The 25,487-nt window shown below is 44.6% G+C and overlaps 1 protein-coding gene across 5 annotated transcripts in view; it reads right to left on the reverse strand.

Annotated features, from left to right (window-relative positions):
- Positions 1-19,146: 19,146 nt before the first annotated feature.
- Positions 19,147-25,487, reverse strand: part of EMSY (EMSY transcriptional repressor, BRCA2 interacting) — a 698,405-nt gene continuing 692,064 nt past the window's right edge. For all 5 annotated transcript variants that reach the window (XM_069640042.1, XM_069640040.1, XM_069640041.1 and 2 more), the window contains one exon: positions 19,147-25,033. In XM_069640042.1, coding sequence (XP_069496143.1) covers positions 24,848-25,033 — 186 coding nt within the window. In that variant the 3' untranslated portion in view covers positions 19,147-24,847. The remainder of the gene's footprint in view (positions 25,034-25,487) is intronic.

Below are 25,487 nucleotides of genomic sequence, written 5' to 3' on the forward strand. Positions count from 1 at the left end.
CCACAGCAGGGCAACGGAGCGGCCGTGTGTATCTGAGCCAAATGTACACTACTCACTTCAGACCTGGGAACGCCAAGTGTACGAAGCATGTGAGAGTGACAAGGACTCGAAATACTACACAACCTGGCGGCGGTTACAGAGCAAGACTCCTGTGTAAGCTGGTCAATCAGCTGGATGGCCCAGAGACGCTTCCGAAGGCTTACTGGCAGGAGATGGTGAAGATGCCGAAAATAGATGTTCCCGCTATTCCAAGGGTCAAAGTACCAGTACAGGCCTTCTGGTTCGATCAAAGGTGAAAAGGGTTTCACAAGACGACAACAGTGCAGAGGGGAAGTCCTTCAGCGGGTCACCAGCGATTCCTCGGTCCAGCCTCTTGGTTGCAGGATACTTGGCTCCTGTATTCCTTCGTTCGTGAGAACTCAGGAGATCGACATGGTAGTGGTGTTTCCAGCCCCCTCTTATCCACGGTTCCCTTCGCGCCAAAACGGAGGGGACCCAGTGGGAGATCCGCTCATCAACACTCACACCATTCGTGGACCAATCACGGACCACGGTGGTCCCAGGCATTCACACCACCCTAGACTCTCTGGCACCCAGGATGTGTATTGGGACCAGACATCCCAGCCCAAATCCTGGGAGGCACACACAAGACATGTAGAAGCCCGCGAAAGCATCCGTGTTTCGCGGGAAAGTACATGCCCAAATAACGAAGGCCCCGGGTTGGCTCGACCTGGGGAAGGTGAAGGGAGCAAGACGGTCAGCGGACAGGACAAAGGAGCCTCGTGGTCTGGCCATTTTTGGAGCCAGGCCACCATTTTGGGTTAAGCGCGAGAAACGCGCTTGGAACGCGAAAAGGAGCTCAAAACACAAGAAACGATCGCTGCCACCATTCCCGTCCCTGAATCACTTGCACCGATCAGATACAATCCTAAACGAGTATCTAGGGCCTGTAGAAGGCTAGAGACCCAAGAGAGCTGTAACTTAGCTTACAGTGCCCTCTTGTGTCATGTTGCACGAAAGCCGAAACATGATAAAAGAAACTACGGGAAACAGCGTTCCCCGGTACTGACTGTCTTAAGGGCATGTCAGTTTCCCCGTAAGAAAGGAGCGAAAGCCCAGAGGAGTGCGGCAGAAGGCTGCACTTCTCTGGCAAAGTCAAGAACAAGGTGAAAAACAACAGCAAAAAGTTTAGGGGTTACCACATGGAAGGAAAATTACCTACAATTACGAAATCTTTCCTAACACTGACAGCGGCACATCGCTTACCGGTGCTCTGTTCGCAGACCTGTAAAGGCAAGAGAAATTCATGTTATAAACTTATCGAGTTACCAGAAAATCCAAAGACTGAAGATTCTACATACCTGACACGAATTCCGCAGCAGTAAGTGGAGCTCTTCGCCGAGTTTCGCGCCACAGACCTGCTACGTTCTTTTACAGCCGCAGCCTGGTTCTGCGGTGCCTCAGACCTCCGACTCTTCGACAATCTAAAAGACACAGTATTTTGTTATACAAGACATTTAACCAAAGACCGCGTAAGAAAGCAAGAACTATGCGCTTACTTACCACAGACACCTACGAACATTCTCGACTTTTTTCCAACTGCTTGGCCACGCAACTAAACCCTGCAGCAACTTACGTAGCCAAGTATCACCGTGTGTCTTCCTTGTTGCGTGCGCAAACTTACCGTGAGGAGCAAGACTTTGTGGCGTTTTCCGAAAATGCCTGTGTTTCCTTTGCATGGTTTTTCCCCTCTTCAAACCTGCAAGGGAAAGAGATATTTAGACATTAATGAAGAGAATCAATCTCCACAGACAATAGTGTCCCCCAGAGATGACAATACAAACCTGAAGCAGCAAAGCTCAAGCATCAAGATACTTACCATCTCAAGGCGCTTCCGAACTCTTCAGTCAGGAGATTCCTTTTCGTCTCATTACCAACGCACCCCTGCACGACAGCAGGACGGAGAGCTCCATAATCTAAAATCACAGGTGAGAGGGGAGAAACAGGGTACTCTGATTAGCAGAAGGAAGCACAGCAGGGTGGGGGAAGAGCCATATAATTGTGACCCACATTTAGAATCATTCCATGTCCCTTTTCTCTCGTTGACAACAGGGAGAACCTCTTTTCCATCCAGCAGCCGCAGCACACAGAATATTCAGGCAACTTACGCTCCTGCAGAGATAAGGTAAGCGTTACAACAGGTACATGTGACAATTCTCCATGAACGCAGTTATATGCTCTGTGATGTTAGGACAGAAACAATCTTGCCCATAGTGAGCAGCAAATACCTCTTTACCCATGTGGGTGGGATAATGCAGTTGTGCGTGAGCACAATTTGCAATAACGCTATTGGGAGTACTAGCTTCCCTGTGTTTTCTAGTCACCACAGAGCATCTGTGGGAGACATCAAACACCCCCTTCTTACCCATAGGTCCTTCTCCTCTGTTGGAGCCCTCCCCTGAAACTCCATTATCTGCGTGGCTGTTAACGTATTATATCCTTCCCCTATAATCATATTGCATACACTAAAGTGTGCTTGATGGAGTATCGAAGTCTGTTATTCCAGGGGAAAAGGCTGTGCGCTATGCTTCTGCGTCTGCTTTGTTGCCCCGGGAGACTGCGTCCTCCCCCCTCAGGTGGGACTGGCACTTTCAGACTGCTATTGCTGCTGAGAGTTCAAGTGCGTCTATGAGCCAACCCATTAGGGAAGCATGCTGCACCAGTGTGCCGTCAGCACATCTAAAGCCCCTCCTATGCCACCGACAGCCCAGAGTGTACTGTAGATGACACATAGGCTGAATCTGAATACACTTTAATCTCCTGGTCCTTGCTTCTAATGCCATTATGAGAGCCACTAATTCTGCTGCTTGTGAAACAAATGTGAAGGCAATCTCGGGCTGGCTATTACTTCTGCTGTACCGTCTGCTTTGAGTCTCACCACTGCCGTCCCTGTGTGAATTTTCCGTTGTCTGGTCTATTGTCGACGATCCGTCAATATAAAGCACTTCAACCCCCTAAAATAGCTTCTCCCCCACCATGGGAAGGTCATCATACTGTTCCATGTATGTAGTACAGTCGTGTACATAGTCTCCCTCTTCTACCTTGATCGCTGGGTTTGAGATATACAGAAGCTCGCTTTGTGGTCAACAGACTCTTGTGTCTTTCAAGAATTGCAAAGAGGACAAGCTCCACATAACAAGTGTGCTGCACCCCATGGTAATACTGACGGACGTCTCTCCTGCGAATGTGGCAACAGCCAGAGCTTGCTCACAAGGGTAATGTCTGCTCATTACTTGGTCCAAACATCCGCTATAATAAGCTAATGGCTTGTTCCTTAGGGTAGTCTTCTGTGTGAGTACCACAGTCATCACTACTCCATTGGAGTGTGAGGACAAAAACAATAGTCTGGGATCCCCATTTTAGGAGCTGTGCATATTGCTTTCTTCAGCTTTTCGAATACTTCAGTCATTTAATTTGTCCATACCAACTTACCATTCCCTCTCTGTGCCTCCCTAAGCCCGCTCAAAAAGGGTCTGGTGTCTGTGCTATAGTCAAACACCCAAACCCTGCAATAATTGCAAAGGCCCAGAAACAGTTGCATTGCTCTCAATGTCTTTGGCATCAGCGTTCTACTGATCGCCGCAGCTCGTTCTGGAGTCACTTTGCGCCCTTCTTGTAATATCAAGTGTCGTATATATAGCACTTCCCTTTGGCAATATTGTAATGTTACCTTGTCCACCTTGTAACCTTACACTGCTAACACTGTCAACAAATATATTAAGTCATTTTGACACTGTTCTTCTGATTTTCTACAGATTAAAATGCCTTCCACCCATTGTATGGCTGTGCTTGCTATTGGTATGTTGCCTAGATCCATCTGAAGGACCCTATTAAAGATGAAAGTACCCTTGTGGGAGTCTTGTGTGTTTCCACTTCCAGTTCCTAAATAGGAAGAAAGTTGAGTCCTGTGACTCTTCATGAAGTGGTATAGAAAAGAAGGTGTTCTTCAAATCTATTACTGTGAAGTACGTAGCTTCCGTTGGGACGCTGCACAAGATTGTCGCTGGATTCGTCAAAGGAAAATCTGCTTCAACAATTTGGTTCAATGGGCACAAATCCTGAATGAAACGCCATGACCCCCCCCCCCCGTCACCTTCTTCACCGGATACACTGCAGTGTTGCACTGTGATTCTGAAGGCACCAGAATGCCTTGCTTCCCTAATGCGGCAATAGTTTCATAGATGCCCTCGTCTGCTTCAATCGATAGCCAATGCCCCTTGGCAAGATAGCTCCTGGTTTAAGCTTTATCTTTACTGCAACTATCGCCTTTAGAAGACCCCCGTCATAGGGACTATTAGTGCATAAAACACTGAGTACCCACCCTAAGTCTTCCACAAGGAATGGTGGTGGCGGTTTTCGCAACCATTCTCCGTGGCACTTCCCTATAAAGTATGTCCACCCAATGTGTAATGCTTATGTGAAACGCTACCTTGTTATCGGTCATCTTAGAATAACTCATCTGTCACGTCAGTCAACCTGTATCCTTCTCCCACTGCAACTACAGTTCTCCATGATCATCCTGTATCATCAGTCCCATGCAGTTCTATCCTCTCGTCCCTTATCACAACTGCCTCGAGTTCTATTGGGATCACTTTTCCTTTTTTCTTGTCTGAGAGAACCTGTGGTCTGAATAGAAATTAATTTGGTATGCTTCACAGTCTATCCTGTATCGTGGGAGCGATGCAATTAATACTTTTACCCAATATGAAAACAGTTCCATGTCTATGGCACCCCCCTCTGTACTGTTAGGCCACAGTAAGCTTGGATAAGTTCCATCACATTCATGTAATGGATCCCTGGTGTCGATCAAACTATCCCTTGGTCTGTAAATGAAATGGTCATATTAAATCAGCTCATCATGTCTCTACCCATTATATTTACTGGTGTCTGTCGAGAATATAACAGTGGCATGGTCAGGTTGTGTTCTCCCACAGAAAGCAGCAATATGTCAGCAAAAGGAACCCAATCCGTGACCCCAGAGAATCCCTGTGCATTCATGGCAATACCTGACATTGGGTATCTCCCCTCCCTGATGCTGGACCTATTGGCCCCTGTATCCACGAGAAGGGAAAAAGCCCTGCCACCTATGGTCACCCTTATACATGGTTCCTCAGCCGGATAAGGTGTGACAGATAGATGTACGTGATTATTTCGAATAGGAACATTTCAAAGACGAAAATCTTGCATGCTAAATGTTCATATTCGAAATTATCACCCCGCTACTACATGGCCTTTCTATACCCCGATCTCCCCACCCCATTACTTACCTTTTGGCGGCACACTTCGCTGTGTGTGTAGCCGAGTCCCTCCAGCGTCAGTTCCCTTCCCTTCCGTTGATGGGAACCAGCACTGTAACATCCTTTTCTTTCTTTTTTCAAAACTTTGTTTTGGATGCAGGGGATACCCCCACCACCTCTGATTCCATTTAGCAAACAAGGGTGCGGGGGGGACATCCCTGCAACCCCTGCTTCCCTTGTTCGCTATAATAAAAACTAAATGGTTAAAATGTTCGACATTTCAACCCTTAGGTTTTTTATTTACAATATTTTTGGCCGTTACCGTGACAGACAGGATTGAACACAACAAGCCTGCCTGTGGGCTATCCTATTGTGAATTTAATGACATCCCCTTCCCAGTAAATGTATTGCCCCCTACAATAGCAGCCACTCCCAGCTTTCGCATGAGAGCCAACATCATGGAGCCTGCATGTGTTGTGTTCATCATGTTCTGCTAAACCGGTGCCTGCTGTGCTGGTTGCGATTGCTGCATGTGTCCCCGCGTCTGTAATGAATGCGTCATGGGCTGATATGGCTGCACTTGCGCGTCTTGGGTATGCGTCTGTTGTAGTGTGTACATTTGTGCTTGCATGTGATCTTGGGCATAATAGTCTGCTCTGTCTGGTATGTGGGCTGTTGCTGCATCCCCCCATTCTGAGACATATCGCTCTTGTATCTACATACTCATGGGATATGGTCCATTTGGCCGCACACCCAGCATTGTGTGCGATGCCCCATCGGTCTTCGCTGTCTCCCAGGAAACCCTCATGCATTCTACTGCCTTGGGACTACTAACCCTCTTGCTCGAGGTATCCCTACTTGTCCTCCCGGACACCAATTCATATTCCTGTGTCCTGCAACACCGCCCCCACAATCTGTGGTTGGTTCTGCACTTGATAAGCAACCACTCCTTCCCCGCTCGTCAACATCGCCTCTTCCATTGTATACTTGGATAATTTCTTCTGCACTAACTTCGTTTCTTCTCGTTTCCTCTCCTCACACTTCTTTCTCGCATTATGTTGCATTAGCCTGCAATAGTGCACTGTGGTTAGCTGGATTTGTGAGCCAGGCTTAGCCTCCATTCCCACTAGTTTCTTAAGCTGCTTTTGCACTTGTTCAGGTAACCCGTAACATATGTGATCAAATAACCCCACTGTTTTGTCCCACATCTCAAGATGCCATCTCTCTTGAATATGTTTAATGTATTTAAGTGGGTCTTCATCCTCACACATTTTGCATGCCATGATCATGCTTATGTATGACATGTTAGGGTATAGCACCCTTAAAGCCTGCCATATGGCCACACTGCAGTTATTGAACGGCACACCATTGTGTGCTCTGGTCTCCATCTTCTTCCCTGAGTAGGCATTTTTTAACAAGCCACTCTACTTCTAAACCCCTTTTCTCCTTCTTTATTAACAGTTGCTTTTCCCACTCTTTGTGTCAAACTTATATGGAGTAGGGATCTCGATCCCCTCCTCCGAACCACAGAAGCCAAATAGATTGACCCCTCCCACCGTGGTTGGCACGGGCGCCTGAACGTATATCACAGGGAGCCACGTGGCAGCCAATGGGGGGAAGATGGAGTTAGGGAAAGGGGATGGAGTCACAAAGGAAAGGAGGGGAACATAACAAACCAATACATACAACAGCAAATCCTCCTGTACCTGAAACCGTAATTCTAAATCACCTAGCCTAATCTCTTATTCCTGAAGTAAACCTGCTAAATTATAACCATGGTGGCTTTACAAGTCTTCCTAGAACACAGACCTTGAACGTAACATGGTTTAGACACAAATGGCACAAACAAGGGTTGTCCCTTTCATGAAGGTACAAGACACATGGCCCGTTGGGCACAATGAAACCACAAAAGAGTCTTGGGACCAAACATAACACATAACAGGCCCTTGTGATAAGTGGGCTCCAAAGACTTATTCCAATTACATACACATTAGGATAATCTGCCCTTATGGGCACTGTTTTATCAGTCCTGAGTTCTTATAACATGTTTCCTCTCACATGGCGTGTATCAAGTGGGACGTGTATCCTAGAGCGTGTTACCTCACACACTCACTGCATATTGGATAATAAATCACTACATGAACATCAACATATTATAACCCCAGTATGTAAGCACCGAGGTCCAAAAAACACTTAACTGATGGCCCGGATGCCTCACGAGGACATCCGGACCCTGAAGAGCGATGCCCAACACCGGGTAGTAAGAACTGCTTCACCGCCGCAGCCCGCGACAGACTTTCTGGTGTTCTTCAGCGTTACCGTCGAGGCCCGGGGAGAAGGGAAGCTCAATAAGTCCTTTGGCGTCGGATATGCTCCCACATGCCTGCTCCTACACTGCTGCCGCCTATGCTGATAATCAGTAATTACCTGCACCGAGGCACGGGCGGCGGCGGGTTTTAACAGTTGCTGCTAATGAGCAGCTGGTGCCGCGCGCGATAGAGGAGAACTACACTCTTCCTAAAGCCTAATGGGAAATGTAGTTTATCTCCTCCTGCCAAGCACCAAGCGCCGTCCTCGGCCTTTCCACAGATTCCTGACACTTTGTCTGCTTGTCTCCTTGCGATAACTTCAAGATCCGTCTTTCCTCCCTGTCTCGTGCCTCCGCTCACTCCCTTTCCTTTTTTAGTCTTACACTTTCTTCCTTCTCTTCTCTCTCCATTTGTTGTACTTCCTCTATTATCTCTGCCCATTCTTTAGGCTCATCCTCTGCGTCTTTGCTACTCAGCAATTCCTTCCCTGCGAGCCCTGTCTTGCGGACTGGTTTTACGTCCAGTTTAAGCAATATCTGTCTGCCTATCGACTAATTTGATGCTATTAATTCTTGGCCTTCACTAAGCCTCGTTTTCTCCAGGTCATTCTCCTTTAGCTTCGATTACATCTCACTGCACTACCTACGTTTGCTGCTTCTGTCTTGCGCTGTTTGCTCTCTTGCTTTGCACCATCCGGTGCATTCTTGCCACTATACACTGGAGGTGCGAAAGTGGGATTGGTGTATCCCACTGCTGCTTTTAATTCCCACATCCGGTAAAATCCCTTGCTTTCCACTGCTGTTCCTACATCATCTGCTTGAGAAGGAGGAGGGCAACGGGAGTGTTGCTCGTCCCCTGTGTCCCGTTGGCTCAGCATCCAATGCTGGCAAACCGAGTCCCCTTCCTCATTCTGAAACCTTTTCCATAACTCTAATATAGCTAATCGATTACTCAATGTATTCCCATTATAGGCTGCCTGCAGATAAGTGACCATTTGTTGTTGCACACATTTGGAAAAACTTCTGTCTTTAGGCCATGGTTTTGCCAACTTGACATCTGTGTCGCAAGTCCATTCCGGCTATACTTGTGTACTTGTACTGCGGGATGGACTTGCACATATGCTGAAGAGGTGTATCCCTCACTTTCATCACCTTTCTATAACACTCTATTAATACTTACTTGACCTCGAATAGGGATTTCAACACATCCAGTTGCAATTAATACAACAGACATTTTCTCTAGCATGTCTGGCCTCTGGCTCAACATCAAAAAAGAAAAAACATAGGCATGCTAGGCCAACCGGCCCTCTTGCAGCTTGATCTGCTCTAAAGGCTCAAAATACAACTTTACTCGTAGGCTTCTCAAACTCCACCCAAATGGCACAACACTACTTCTCAATTCACAATCAGTAAACTACCCCTCAAGTTCCACCTTGTCCTGTACACTTCATGTCCTATTGCGCAACATTACCAGTGATGTCACCACTACCATAAAAGAAATTTCAAACCTCGAGCTTTCAACAAATGTGTCCTGTTCTGCCCTGCCACAAACACAATAACGAACAGAACATAACATGTATACAGCCACCTTCCTGTCTCCTAACAGGAAAATCCAATAAATCTCGTGGTCCCTTTCCTATAGTGTTGCCTTACATAAATGCTCCTCTGCAAGGCAAAACAGAAAACCACCTTCCGCAATATAAGGTAGCTTCTTCCGCTAGCCAATATACCCAGCTAAACCATTAATCATCCATGAACCAAGGTGAATTGCCTAACTCACAAGGAAACCATTATACTTTTTTCCAAAGATTTTTCATCTGCAACCAGAGCTGACTGTCTAAGCTGACAACCCAAACTGACCGCCTAACAAACAGACATCTTTACATCAAACAAAAATTTCAACAAAAAACACCAAATGGACATTTCTTCCCCCCATTTGCCCTATAGCTGAGTCTATACTTGCACTCCATGATCTGCTGAGGTCCCTCGGACACCGGCTCTCCCACAACCTGCCACTGTGCCGTCCGGTCCGATAGGCGTCTCAGGATAAGTGGGAAGGAATTTCTCTTCAAAGGTGGCTCCTGTCGACTTCTTTACACACGTGTGATTGTAGGGGTTCAATTACAGCGGGTAGCACACAGCCCCTCAGACATGCGGAGGGACCAGACGGTTTTTCGCCAAAAACGCCTAGCAACCGTCCTCTGCTACCACTTTGTAAAGGTGTTCGGGGCTCTCTAGCATTTACCCCAATTATCATCACAGAACACTTGGGCCCATCAAAAACTGCCCGCCACAAGATTGGAAGACTCAGCCATGGGGCAAAGTTACTGTATTTTTATTAGCAAACAAAATGACAGGAATCACACCAGAAAAAACAAATATCCTCCGGAAATCGTGTCTTCTAAGCATGTGTCACCCAGTTTTATCCCGGAGGTTCCAACCTAAAAACCTATCAGCCGATTACATTGGTCATTTTGGGCAGGCAGACGTGGGTCTCGTGCCTGCTGGGCCTAGAGAACCAAGCTACTCCTCACTGATAAGGCGCAGAAGGGATGTGACCTAGCAGTTCGGGCTGGACTGCCCCTTTTTGGGGTGGGGCCAAATCTGATTTGCATATGGTCTTTCCCCCTCTGTAATGGCTTGGCAGGCGAAGAACGGTGGTCTGGAGGGTTGCCCAGAGCAATGCCAGTGGTTAAGATTTGTTCTAAACCTTCCAGCCATCACCTCTTTGTTTTTGCTATGTCACCCAAGTGGGACGGGTATGCCCAGACGTGGGTCCCGTGCCTGCTGGGCCTAGAGACCCAAGCTACTCCTCACTGATGAGCCCCAACAAGGGCGAAACATGTTTGGGGATGCTTGTGGTCTCGTGCAGAAGGAATGTGACCTAGCAGTTCGGGCTGGACTGCCCCTTTTGGGGTGGGGCCAAGTCTGATTAGCATATGGTCTTTCCCATTCTGTAATGGCTTGGCAGGCGGAGAACGGTGGTCTGGCGGGTTGCCCAGAGCAATGTCAGTGGTTAAGAATCATTCCAAAGCTTCCAGCCATCACCTCTTTGTTTTTGCCAGTTTGGGCAGGCTACATAAAGAGAAAATATAGGTTAGGTCTAAGATTGGATAGCTATGTCTATGAGCCCCTCCTAAGACCACCTCTACTAGTATTAATCTACAAAGTTACAGGTTCGCAGAGAGACCATTGGCCCTTGCACCAAATTATCCTCACGTAAAAGGTGAATCTGGATTGATCCGAGTGTATCCTCCCATCCCTGGGACCCTGCACAGTTACCAGACTGAAGGCCTCATTACAACCCAGGCGCTAATGGGTTAACGGCGCCGTAAAAGGCTGCGGCACCGTTAACCTATTAGCACCTAATTACGAGGTCCCTTTGCGGGCCCGACCTTAACGGCTGGTGTAGACCAGCCGTTAAAGTAGGGAGCCGCAAAGGGACCTTGTTGCTAATTACGGTGCCGCAATTTGCGGCACCGTACTTGGCGCCTTCCCCATTCCCATTGAGCCCTATGGGGCAAGAATGGGGAAGGGCCATGGAGGAAGGGGGAATTACCGCCCCGCCAACCTTGTAATGGGGTGGTAATTCCCCCTTTCTCCATGACAGAGTCGGTAATTTACCGGAATGGACCATGGTGCTAATAGCACCATGGTCTTCCGCCAGGGTCGTAATGAGGCCCTGAGTGTTTCTTTTCAAGGCAATGGGAATGAACATGGTGATGCAGTGTTCCCTAATGTTGCCATTCTCTGATCACCTAAGACTGTGAGAGTGCATTCAGTTGATCATCCAGATGCAACACTTGTAGCTTATTCTCCCCTGGTTCAATGGGAACGGCTCTCTTTGTCTGCCTTCGTTGAATTGGCATTGTCCTGTTCGGCTGGGTCACATGTCCTGAGACCATGAAAGGAAGCCCTCTGGCCTATAATTATGAGGATGTTAGCCTGACTTTCTGCAGGTGGCCTATTGTCCTAGTAACTGGAACTTTTCCGTCTCCACTTGTCCTTGGCTGAGTGCCTTGTTTCTGCTCGCCTCCTACTGCAGCGATTGTGTGAGCTCTTCCATGTGCTCGAAGTCCATCTCTCCGTTGCCATCCATTTAAGAGATCTATACCTTCTATATTATTCCCTATGGCTTCTCCATAATAATAGCAGACAAGCATGCACAAGCTAAGTATATGCATTTTTTGCATCTTGCGGTTTCAGCTTTGGTGAAAGATATGAATACAGCGGGCCTCATTACGAGTCCGGCGGTAGCCGTGCTGGAAATACTAGCAGGCTGCCGACGGACCAGTAATTCCATTCCGCCTCCGTGATTGCCGGAATCACTGGGGCATTACAACCCCGGTGACCCGGTAATTCTGGAGGTGGAATTCTGTTAAGCCCCATTCCCATGGAGTCTCATAGGACTCCATGGGGATTGGGACCATGGAAACACTGGTTCAGTCTATAACAGAGCCAGTGTTTCCATGTCCGCCTGCAGGAAGGTAGGTAGTGTTACTTCCGCCAGGTCAGACCTGGCGGGAGTGACACCTCCCGCCTGCAGGACTCGGAATCAGCTAGTCCGGAAACAACAGTGGCGGCGGATTTACCGCCACTGTTGTTTCCGGACCGGCTGACTTGTAATGAGGCCCAACGATATTCACGTGTATTCGTCCTATACCTACTTGAGTCAAAGGCATGTGCTTCATGCCTACATGCAATAAACTAGAACAGGTTCATGTAACTTCATGAATGTATGAATATGTACTTCATGTAAAATGTGGCTACGCCGTGATGTCAGCAATGGCGTTTTTGATTTCTGGCCTTGCAGTCAGTCGACTTGCTCGATCAATGACATTTCCATATCGTCCATGTCATCTATTGAGTATGGTCTGAACGGTTGTCTGAGCGAATAGCGTTTCTCACACCTTTGATACATTGAAGTTCGTGGTGATGGGCCTAGGAGTGAGGCACATCTGTCGTTTCTCATCCTGAGGGTTGTGAGGGGGGCACAAGGGTTACATTTGGCGCCCCATCTACAGTAAGGTGTAGTTTGGTGATGAATTGTTGATGAAATTTGGAAATGTTAAGGAGCACAGTACTGAAAGTTACTGGCCATGTTATAGTGTGAGGGTAATTCCTTCCAAAGGGATGTAGAAATGCATTCATAAGCTATCATGTAATGGTAAATAGTTGCTTCCAGCTCGTATGTCAGCATATAATAGACCTTATTGTTGTAAGAGCTTACTTGAGGATACGGAGGAAAGCCATTGGGATACAGCTGCTGCTATTACAAGATGCTAAGGCAGAGGTACCTTATGATGTTTCACTTGGCATCAATAATAACTACATTAACAATACCCACTTGTGTGAGAAGTACCTTTTCACGCGCTCTGTTAACATTCAGCTAAGGCAATTGTGATGAACAGGGGTTGTACCAAAAAGACATGTTTTGGGCTGAGTGGTGAGAAGACCATGGGGGATGGAGGTTGCAACTCACTTTGTGTTATAGGGCCCAAAGGCAGTAAAGAGTGGGTCCCCGAGGTTCACCATGCCGATCACCAGCCGTAGTAAAAATATGTCCCCCGGAACCTAAGACTCCCCAGAAAAGGGGAATGGAGAGTTTGACAAAGAGAAGAGGACCCCAAAGGGGTAGAAGGACCAATACAAAGGTGCCCAGGTCAGAAATCATATTTGGCATCTGTTGACTAAGGGACAACCATTGGGCAGGAAAATAATGAGCCCCCCCCATACCTCCAAGTTGCTGTTTTTCCCATACTCCTTCCATTATAAGAGGCAGCCTCCATGTTTCTAAGAAGGTTCCAGAACCATTGGGAATTCATTCACTGCGTCACCCTAAGACTCCCCCTATGTCCCACAGCCCACAATCTATTCGACCACATCCATGTAGGCAATCCTTACCTGCCCAAACACCCACTGTTCATCCAAGTCTGCTTGAATCACAGTGCTACTTGCCAGAATAGAGGCCTGAAACACAACAAACTTCCACTGAACACCATTTGTCAGGTTAAGTTTGCCATCGGCCCTGTGCACAAGAAAATTAACATGTGACAGCGAGAGAAGCAAGAGAATTCACAGCCACGGGGTCTTTTCGAATGCAACCAACGAATATTGAACAATGGTTTCATATCCGGAGAACCACTAGACACTTCCATTCGATAGACAGCACACATTTGGAGAGACTGCATGGGAAGCAGAAGAGGCACTGGAGCGACCGGCTGCCAGCCACGGTGGAGGAAAGCAACAGCAGCAGTTACCAGGCCAGATGGGAGACACCAGTCTTCTAGGTTCTCTTCATGGAGCTGCGCTGGGAAGCACAGATAAATACATAACAACTGTGAAGAATACAAATGTAGGTGACCAATCTACAACACAGTTGAGCACATTAGGCATACCTGGGCAATAGGTCTGTGTTATGATATAAGCCACCCCAAATGTATGTATTTATAGTTTGCTTGTTAGGCGCGTATACAGGAAGTAACTACTGTTTCAAAGCGCCCATATGGCAATAGGGAGGAAACAAGGGGGTGAGAAACAATTGAAATACATTAAAAATATTAGAAACAGTGGGGGGGGGAACCTACTATGCCTTTTGAACGTGCAATTGCAGAAGGGAGGGGGAATGGGATAAGTGCTGGGGTGCTCATGGGTGAGCAACAGGTGAAGTGCAAAGTAGGACGTGCTAGCCTCCAAGAGTGGAGGTTAAGCAGAGGCAAGTGCTGAGGATAGACAGAAGCTGGGGGCGATTTGGTGTGGGAGGTCAGGGACCAGAGGATGCATAAGGGCCCCGAGAACACCAAACAAGCAACTGTGAGATTAGCAGAGGAGAGAGGGAAGGAAGGAGGAGGTAAAGAGAAAAGTCGCGAAGAGCTTCTGAAATTTAAGAAAGTCCTCCTCAAGACAAAGAGGGAGGGGGAGGCTGTTCCAAAGAAGGGAGCCAGCTGAGCAAAGCGATCAACCTCCTGCCCTCTGTTTAACGAAACGCTTTACACACAAAGAGTTGGAGCCAGAGGAGTGCAGAGGTCTATAGGGGGGGGTATTTAGTAAGAGAGTGTGGCAAATAGTGTGGTCCCCGGCCCCCAAAAGCCTTGTGGATGATACAGACGGATTTTAATGTAATCCGTGAAGCAACCAGGAGCAAAAGTGGGTGTTGTTGCTAGAAGGAGGTGAGTGATGCCGATATGGAGTAAGCGCCACCGAGGAGTAGCGTAAAGAGCGAGCAAGAGGAAGGTGAAAACAGAGCAGCAGCAATGATAAGAAAGTAGAAGAAAGCATGCAAGGTGGAGCAGAGTGGAAAGTCCTAGAGTAAGCAGTAGAGATTGGAGGAGGCGAACATTGTAGAGGAAGACAAGATGGTGAGAAAGAAGGAGAGGAGAATGAAAGAGGACAGAATGAGAGAGCAGAACCACTTAAGGTGACAGCGGGTGGGTTAGCCATTCTGTTAGAAGCATCTGGAACAGAGGAGGTAGGGACAGTAGTAAGGAAACGAGAAGTGGCCTTGATCATTGTGGGGCATTGAGGAGGAGCAGTAAAAACTAAATTCAAGAGAACATAGAATGGAATCGAGGGGCACAAGAGAGGATACAAGGGTATCATGAGGAAGCAGCACTTGACCATCCAGTGGTGGCTACAAGTGAGGAAAATATTGCCACCATTCCAATGTCATACCTTAAGCCCTCAAAGCCCCCCACACCCACCGGGCACAGTGAGCTCTGGCAAATCCTGACCCAAGTGTGGGACCAATGAGCAATTTCTGTGCCTCTCGATCCTGTAAGGTAAAGGGGTCCACCTAAGACCTCAGCATCCTGACCAAGCCATTGACTGTGTAACTCAGCAAAACAAGCCAAGAAAGAAGTGCAAGGGACACATGAAACCCTGTTGCCTGGGAGTAATTTTTTGACAATTAAGAGGCTCAGCCCAAGGAAAGTGGGGGAAAGACTGACATACTATTGTATTCAAGCCGGCTGGAATTGCGCCCTTCTGATTTATTCAGAAATCACTAATTCCTTTTCCTAATCCAACCCAACACTGGGTCTTTTTGAAATATCAATTTGTTTGTATCCCTTTTCCGGGTCTTGACATGTCTGTTAATCCCTCAGCAGTGGCAGCACCCTTTTGGAAATAAGACCATGCGTGCCCGAAACACTTCACTGCATTTCTTTCTCATGTCCAATATAAACACAAAACATGCTCATTTTCAAAAAAGGTAGCAGGCGCTCCTCTCCAGAAAGAACATGGCATGATAACCTGTTCTGAGATGAGAGTTTGCAGCACATGCTTTTTGCTCTCTGTACCTTTCACAGATGGGAAATATCCATTTGCATATCAGTCTTTGTCCCGTCCACATGGGCAGTCCAGCACTGAAATGCTATGGCAATTCCTCTCTGAACAAGAGTACCAACAGCAACCCCATACACGTGTTTCAGCCTTGTTGGGCCTCATCAGTGAGGTGAAGCTGTGCCTCTCTGAGCACAGTGAGCAGGGAGTCCACTTCTGGTTGCCCCCAGGTAACTCAGGGTGACCAACCCCAAGTTCCTTACAACAATTTCAAAAAAGTTAGCAGGCGCTCCTCTCCAGAAAGAACATGGTATGATAATCTGTTCTGAGATGAGAGTTTGCAGCACATGCTTTTTGCTCACTGTACCTTTCACAGATGGGAAATATCCATTTGCATATCAGTCTTTGTCCCGTCCACATGGGCAGTACAGCACTGAAATGCTATGCCAATTCCTCTCTGAACAAGATGAGGCCCAACAAGGCTGAAACACGTGTATGGGGTTGCTGTTGGTACTCTTGTTCAGAGAGGAATTGCCACAGCATTTCGGTGCTGGACTGCCCAAGTGGGCGGGATAAAGACTGATATGCAAATGGATATTTCGCATCTGTGAAAGGTGAGCCTGTTACCTTTTTTGAAGTATTTGTAAGGAACTTGGGGTTGGTCACCCTGAGTTACCTGGGGGCAACCAGACGTGGACTCCCTGCTCACTGTGCCCAGAATGGCGCAGCTTCACCTCACTGATGAGGCCCAACAAGGCTGAAACACGTGTATGGGGTTGCTGTTGGTACTCTTCCTCCACAGCCTATACTTGTAAACTGATCCGAGCATGTAGACCATTCCTAACAGAGGCTAGCTGTATTACCTTAGCTAATGCACTTATCATATCCAGATTGGACTATTGTAATGCCCTATATGCGGGATCTAACAAGTATATCCAAACTCCAAAATAATGCTCTTAGAGTAGCCTTAAACATTCCTAACAGAGCCCATGTCTCTATCGCCAGAAGGAATATCCACTGGCAAAAAATTAAAGACAGGATCACCCTCAAAACTCTCTCGCTCACGTCCAAATGCCTCAACAATATAGCTCCTCCCTATTTAGCAAACAGAATCAACAAGAGAATCTCAAACCGCCCCACAAGAATGACTAACGCTTATACCTTGATGGTGCCTAGATACAAAAAGAGTACAGCTGGCGGCGCTAGCTTTCCAGTCATAGCTGCCCAAACCTGGAACAAACTCCCCTTAGAACTTAGAAAGGACCAACCTTACCTAAGTTTCAGGCGCAAGGTTCTTTCATGGATACGATCTAATGACATCTAATGTGATCACCCTCTTTTACTAGAACAACTAGTCCTGAGTGACACCTCCCGACTATGCCCATTGTTAACCTGTCCCCCATTGGGACCTCCGACTACCACTGCTAGTATCTAGGAACTTCACTGGATCCTACCGGGACTACAAAACTGTGGTTGATTGTTACTTAGCTCTTTATGCTTCCGACACCTGGCATTAACTGTATAAGTATATTCAGACTGTAATGTTGTTGAACTGTCCTACTGCCTATTTTTGTGTGTGTCACTGTAACTAAGTTCTCAAGTATCCTTGTAATGTTTGCGCCCAGCTACCTGCAGGTTTGGTTTTGCGCTATATTAAATAAACAAACAAACGGAGAGGAATTGTCATAGCATTTCGGTGCTGGACTGGCCATGTGGGCGGAACAAAGACTGATATGCAAATGGATATTTCCCATCTGTGAAAGGTACAGTGAGCAAAAAGTGTGTGCTGCAAACTCTCAAACCAGAACAGGTTATCAAGCCATGTTCTTTCTGGAGAGGAGCGCCTGCTACCTTTTTTGAAACAAAACATGCTCACTACTGGAGTTCTGAGTTATCAAACCTTAAGTGTATGGGACACAAACAAGTTTTTTTTTGTTATGGCTTACAGTTGGAGGTATATTGCTACCAAAAAAAAAAATACTTCAAAACAGAATCTGCATACTGTAAATCTGTCCTTTAAATTTTGAAGTACTCCTATGTGGAAAGTTCGTATGCAAGAAGTATTTATACTTTATCATTCCAAATATACTTGGGGGTTCTAAAAATTATACTTTAGGTCAAAAGCATGTTCATATGGATGTTGCCTTAAGCTGGCTATTACATTTCTAGCAAGACTCATATTTTACTTCTACATGAATTTAATTTGTCTCAATGCAATGCTTCCTTGCAGGCAGGCAGTATTGCATGTAGAATGTTGAGGATGATCAATAATTTTCCTTAAGTACTGTTTTGTGCATTTGGTGTTCAGATTCACTCCACAATGATGGGAAGCAGCTGACACTAATCGTGAAGCACTTTCTAATGATTCTGGGGTGTTGAAATCCAAATAGAGGTGAAATCAAATAGACGTTAGCACACTTAACATCTGCAGCCCGATTAAAAGTTGCTGGTATATTTGGGAGCATGTGTCGCTGTAAGTTAAGCCTTTTCTTGATGCATCTAGTATGGAAAATATGTTAAGAATGTACTCCCTGCATCTGGCAAGCAAGGGTTGTTTTAATAAAGTCTAAATGTTATAAAAATACAAGTGTTCGAATACAGTTTTTGTAGCACAGGCAAAACCACAGTGATTCATTTGGCATTACATCTCTAACATGTTGCCCAATATAAACTGATCTTTTTCAGGCTTGCTATCTATTGTGTACTTCTAGGTTCAAATGAACAGCTCTGTGTGACAGAGGTAAACTAAAACCCTACACTGGCAAAGTGGCTATTAAATCATTCTACATTCATCCTATTTCCCGCAGCATTACCTGTATGTTACCAGTCTTGCTTAATGTTGGGGCATTTGTAAACTTTAGATAAAGGTCTTATGGAAAGTTTTTGCGTGTATCCTATCAGAATTATTTTTACCTTAAGTCATTAACTCTCGTTTTCAATTCAATAGCTGTTAAATAGAGAGCCTGTGCAACAAAGGGTCTTTAAATCCAGTTTAACAATTTCAGTTCTAAATGCAAAAATGATGCAACCCTTCTCTAAATTAAACAATCTAAACATTTATGTCTACAATGACATCAAAACCCAGTTATGGTAAAAAAACAAAAACGTGCTAACTTTTCTGCTTAATACATGCAATGTAACTAATAGTCCAAAGCTAATTAAAAAGTGAAAACTGGACATAAATACTGAAAATCAAGATTTTGACCAATATTGTTTCTTTACAAAGATTATAGTTTAAACAAGGCAAAGAAAAAGACAGTGTAAAAAAAAGGAGTAACAGACTGAATTTTATTGTTCTGAAATCTGAAGGAAGATACAAATTAACTAAGTACTTTTATTAAAGTATCAAAATTGCATATGTACACTTTGACTGCAATTGTATGTCCCTCCCACTTTGCCTCATTACAATTTGCAAGTTTACAAAGATGGAGTTGCAATGCACCTTTACTAGGAAATTTCTATAACAAACTTTCTAGTGACATTTTAAATAACTGGAAAAAAAACAGTCTTGGACCAGGTTTGTAATACACAGCTGACCAAAACAAATATGGTACACTGCTACTGTGTTTAACTTAAACATATACATATTTATATATACATACGCACATACATAAAAATGCTTCCACATTCCATGTATGTCTTTTGTGCCATTCTTGGGTATAACCAAGTTTCTATACAGGTAGGACAAATCTACCAAAATCCCTCAGCTTCTTGGCTTCTGGCAAGCTACTTCTGTAAGTAGCACATACTCAAAACCTTATGAAACAGAGTTTGACAATAACAGCTATTTTACACTATTTAGTTAACTTGAAGATTTTAAAAACATTAGAACATATATACATAACGGACATTTTGTTGGATAACAATTCTGTATGTATGCATACAGCACTCGATCAACTTATTAAAGGTACATTTTGGTAAAATTGTAAGATCTTTAGCAAAGGTGCATTTTATGGAAAGTAAAGAACATCGACTTCATCAGTCAAGTAACTGATAATGGCCATTAGATCCCATCAAACATCGCAATCCCAGCAAAGTTGCCTTCCCTCAGTCCAGCCATTATCATTTTCACTGATAACTGGAAAACTTCATCAACTTTTTACCATTGTGGAACCTTTTAAGAGCTTCAAACATAATGCAATTTTATTGCAATTCCAACTTAAACAGTAGATCAAAGGAGGAATGTAAAATATGTACATCGAGGCAAAAGGTTGCATCGCTGGAGACATCTTATGAATCCAGGTTGTAGCAACTTCAGCACCAAAATACAAACTGGCATTTTCAAAAAATATACAAATATTTTATAAATACACGCAAGGTCTGTACAGAAAACAGTGGAACAAAATTCTTATTTACAATTACAAAAGTGAAACGTAAACCTAGTGTCTGAAAACATTCTACATGTTTTATCCTCTTCTTGGTAGCTTCAATAAATCAGCCTTAAATATGCCAGTGAAGGGTTAAGTGTGGCCTAATTAGAAACTCCAATGCTGGCAGTGTATTTTGAAATATTTTGAAAACATCAGTACATAAAGGAAATTATGTCACATGAAGATATTTATAAATCATAAATAGGAGAGACATTCTCAGAGGGCACAACACAAAATGGGAAGATGGAACTCATTTTGCAAAGCAAACATATACATGGAAACCAAGGTCCAAAATGTACAGAAATGCTAATAATGTAATCATGCACTAGTATAATCAACAACTTAATATGAGCAACTATCTTGAAGGACCCTGGTCTCCAACTCTCCCTACCTTGGGGAACCCTATTTAAAGGGAACGTTTTTAGCAACAATGTGAATATTTAATCCTCCAGTGACCGATGGATATATAAATGTCTTGAAAAAAGAGGTCCAATGTCATACTCCTAATGGACACACACACACAACACACGCCCTCACACACACAACCCATGCACACCTTAATCCCTCCTAGGAAATGGAGTGGAAAGGGTGCCAAAGGATCTGGTCCGTAGCCCACTAACCCCCTCTGTCGCTCAGAAAACCTCAGGATAAGTGCAAATCTGTAACTCTTGCTATTTAGGTCTTTCAAGACCCCAACATTTAAATGAGTTAATATGGTACTGCCTACCACTGCAATGTAAACCAACAGCACACAGGCACAGAAGGTAGATTGAAACACAGGCAAAGGAAGCTTTAGTGTGACAAGTAATGTACTATTCTAACATTACAACAGAAGAGAATGTCCTAAAAATCCTCAAAGGTTAAATAGCACATACCAAGCTTTCATCTCACCAGCAATCTTTTAGGGCAAGTTTTGCAGGTGTACTAATTCATATTTAAACAAACTATGAAATGATGAACGCATTTCATTGGTAGAAGCAGATATTTGATTGAAGTGCAGCAGTGCCCCCTAAATAGACCAAAAAGACAATTCAGAATTCTAAATGGAGGACTTCCGCACAATCGTGCACTCATTACACCCCTGATCCAAAAACAGGATCCCAACTTCTCTAGCAAGGAAAGGACCTGGGCCTCCCAGAGAGGAATGCACTGTGTGGTTAAAGGTGTTTGTTAATGCATTCTTCCTGTCGCTCACAGTGTGGTAAGCATGCATTAGTGATGCACTTATATTGTTTGCACACCATTGACCTTGGTAAACGCAACTTTGCATTAACACTGTAGTAAAGGTTCATCCAAACTCGTCCTTTCCTTCGCAAAGTAGATGCGATTTTGTTTGTCTTTAATACCCTATCTAGAGCTCTTAACCCTGGGATTCTAAACACAGTTAATCAAACGAGAAAGATCTTAGCTGAGGAATTGCTAAGTGCTGTGATTCATCAACCGAATTAGGCACATTTTAGTGCTTGAAGCACACTGCCTTATGTGTAAATCCACACACACAATAGTGATGCTCCATTGTCCGCTGGTTATAAAGCAAACAATAGGTTCAAATCAGAAAACGTCTCACGAGCAGCTTTGGAAAATAGGTCTGTATCTGTTGTAGGGAGGGCTGTCGATTCTTTATCCTAGACACTATAAAATAAAGCACGTAGATATGAGTTGGCTAGTCACTGTTCCCTTGAACGATGGAAAAATCCTTCCCTGTGTAACACGTCATTATTTCAGTGTCTAGACATACGGTTTTATCGGCAGAAAACACTTTTTTTCCCATAAAATGAAAAAACCCAAAAGGGGAATAAAATAAGTTAATTACAATACGGGAAGTTTCCCACTATAAAGCCAAAAGAAGAGAAAAACAGTACTTTAAAAATTGTACTTTTCTGCTGATACAAAGGCTGCTGGGATATTTATCAGCACAATGTTTACAAGGACCCCTTTACAGAATGAGCCAATACAAGTATGGCAAGGGGAACCACTGTGTACAAAGGTTTCTGTTCCGCACAACAAAAATAATACCTGAAAGTTTCATTACTACCAAATCTCAATCAACTGGATGACGCCAACTTTGGGGTGTGAATGGGATCCTTGTGCAACAGAGAACATTTTAAAAGGAAGACCTCGATTAGGCCTCAGTGGTCCATTAATAGCCTTCGGAAGTGTCAACTTCAAAGCCACTTTTAGCTAAATGACCGGCAAAAAGAAAATATGTATATGCACAAAGCAAGATTTGTTGACTTTATAATTAGACCAGAAGTACTGAGGATTACAGAAATATATGCCTTGTATTTACCCAATCCAACACTGCAGCACCCTACAGTTCTGGGACTGGCATTGATTGCCATTCCATGCATACAGAGATTAGAGTAGTCTGGGCTCATGAAATCACTTCCCCCAAACAGCTGATAAGCATTCCGCACCTCAATGGTGCCCTTAGTGCTGTTCTTCGAAGGAGGCCAGACAAACAGTTTCAGTTCCACAAAGGGGGCAAGGAAGCAGGTGTTAAGGAGACAAAAAGTAAGAGACAGATTGAGGGATTTACTTTACACTCAGGTGATCCGTGGTATCTACCTCCTGTTGCATGTATTTTCTTCAAATTCGAAAGAGTTCAGGTTGCAATAACCGACTTTTAATAGCAATACATGAAATAATATCGTCAATGGCTACAGCTATTGAAGTATCCTGTGTAAAGGGCACTGAAAGAAAGAACAAAAAAAGCAGGACAGTCCCTGCTGTCATATTATTCAGAATCGTCAAGGTTTGAATTTTTGAAACAATGTAAATGAAATATGGATTGCTGCAAAGAGGCTTCAAGGTAGAGGCCTGGGAAGCTCTGCATTGAGTAGCTTTTAATACAAATAACTTGCCTGGCCCACGAAGCATCCTCGGTTGCACACAGCAGAGTGGTTGATGGCTGCAGAGAGGGAAGCAATGGAGGGTGGTGTAATGCACTAAGAGTCCTTGTAATCATGAAGTCAGTGATCTTCCCTCCTCGCCGTATGAACTAACTACACCAACGTTGGGATAATGCACTCAGGTAAGGGATAGCAAATGTGCTTTCTGATATTTCGAACTGATGATACACAAAGTTTAATGTAAATTATGCAAATACAAGGTTAACTAAATTTAATAACTTGCACTCCATGTTTTGTCCATAGAATTATGTAAACAATATGTACAAATGGAAACAGTAAACAAGAACAGCAACGAATAAAAAAAAAAAGAGCCTATCCAAATATTTGAGGCCAGCCTTGCAGAGAACGAGTATGAGGGCAACCTTTCTTGTGCTGAATACACATAAAGGGTTTTAATGTTAGAAAACCTGTTGCACAAGTATGATATGGAAAACAGTGGTGGTGACCCAAAGGTCCCGACTGCAGCAATAGATGCATGGGATTACTCTCTGAAGGGTTTCAGCTATATTCAATCACACTGAGAGGTGCCGAGAACATCTTTTAGCATGGCAACACTGATTAGGCTTCGATCAGACGCAAAGGAAAGGACTTTTACTAGGAAGAGGTACATGTGATGAATTTAAGAGTGAATGGTTCGTTTCCTCTGAATATCATTTTGCTGAGCAGTGCTCGGGGAAGAGGCCATGTATTAGAAATAGCATTAAGTTTGCCTAAGAATAGTTCTGCCATGAAGGGTACCAAAGTCGTCGTTTGTTAACCACAAATTGATCAACTGCACCGTACTAAAAACAAGATGAACACATGTGATATTCCTGTAAAAGAAATTCATAATTTGGCAGTTTTATTTTAGGGAAAGAATTAAAACTGATATTGTCCCACCGTTACCAGTAGTAAGCTGTAGAAATCTTGCAACTTTGACCAAAAAATGCATGAGGCCAATTTGTCCTCGCCTATCCTCGTATAGATGCAGTAGGGACCTCTGAACTGGTTCAAATATAGGTTAAGGAGGCAGGTTAAACACTCAAGTCACATGTGCCCACAACACTATTAATAACATCATAACCTCACCGATCTAACTATTTTCACTTCAGAGTAACAACGATGAGATCAACAGTCGACAAATGTGCAATAATTTAACATAGAAATATGGTACATGGATAACAGCTTTTTACAAAAAGTGCCCAAATAAACAACTTCATCTCGTGGTGACCTGCACACAAAATACAATTATGGAAAAGACATATGAGTGGTAGAAAGGATGTCAACCTTAACAAGCTAGATTGGTTGTCAAGCCACAGGGTCAGTGCATTGGTCTCTTCTTAATTCCACCATAAAGTAACACTCTAGACTCTGGACTGCACGCTGCTCACGTATATGAAAAAGCAACACCACTAACTTACAACTCCCATGCCATTTTGAACTCCAGTCCTATGCTGTTACGGTAATAGAAGAATAACTTTCCATACTCAGAAAGAGGTGACGGGGTGGATCCTTCTCTGTGATCCAACAGCTCTTCTGGTGGGATTGCCCTATAAAGATGTACATTTCGTTTTTATGACTTTTCAGATGTTTGCTAACCATACACCATTAGGCTCAGATAACAATTGTAGAATGAAAATAGTGGACATGTATGTGTAACAGGGGTGTGCTTTGAGAGCTCAATGTCTTCTTCACGCCGCGTTAAACTGATGTTTGAGAAGGGCTGGGCTCTGTGCCTTCCTCTGCGCTGCTGTCCACGTCTTGCTCCATTGCGGTCTCTTCATCAGCAATACGCTGGCTGGTGAAATTATTGAGCTCCAAGAGTCCACTGGGTTCCACTACCACATTTGAGCTGGAGTGGCAAGGTATGGAATACTGAGGGATTGTCTGAAAGAAAAAGCAATTTCTTTTTTATAGAGCATTTTTGGGCAAGCAGAATGACCAAATGACAGACCGAGACAAAAATAGCTGGTGATGGCTCTAAGCCCTTCACTAAACAGATCATTCAAAAAATACTAGAATATTGCTGAATAAGCTGATTATTATTGGTGGCTCTGGGAACTGCAATTTCCTTAGACTTTCTATACTTAACTACACTTCACTAGACAAAGATATATTAACAAGAATTGGAAAAGACAATCGTTTTGGTATTTACTGCTGTTCTTATTTTGCATTTACAGGCTCCAGAGTGCAAGGAGGATAGTACAAAGTATGAAAGGAGGATGTTATTGTGGGTGGGAGGGAGGGGGGGGCGAGAGAGAGGAGGGTGGGTGGGAGGGTGGGGGGGCCGAGAGAGAGGAGGGTGGGTGGGAGGGTGGGGGGGGCCGAGAGAGAGGAGGGT

The sequence above is a fragment of the Ambystoma mexicanum genome, chromosome 7q, assembly GCF_040938575.1.
Source record: "Ambystoma mexicanum isolate Mex_15411 chromosome 7q, UKY_AmexF1_1, whole genome shotgun sequence".
Classification (NCBI taxonomy): domain Eukaryota; kingdom Metazoa; phylum Chordata; class Amphibia; order Caudata; family Ambystomatidae; genus Ambystoma; species Ambystoma mexicanum.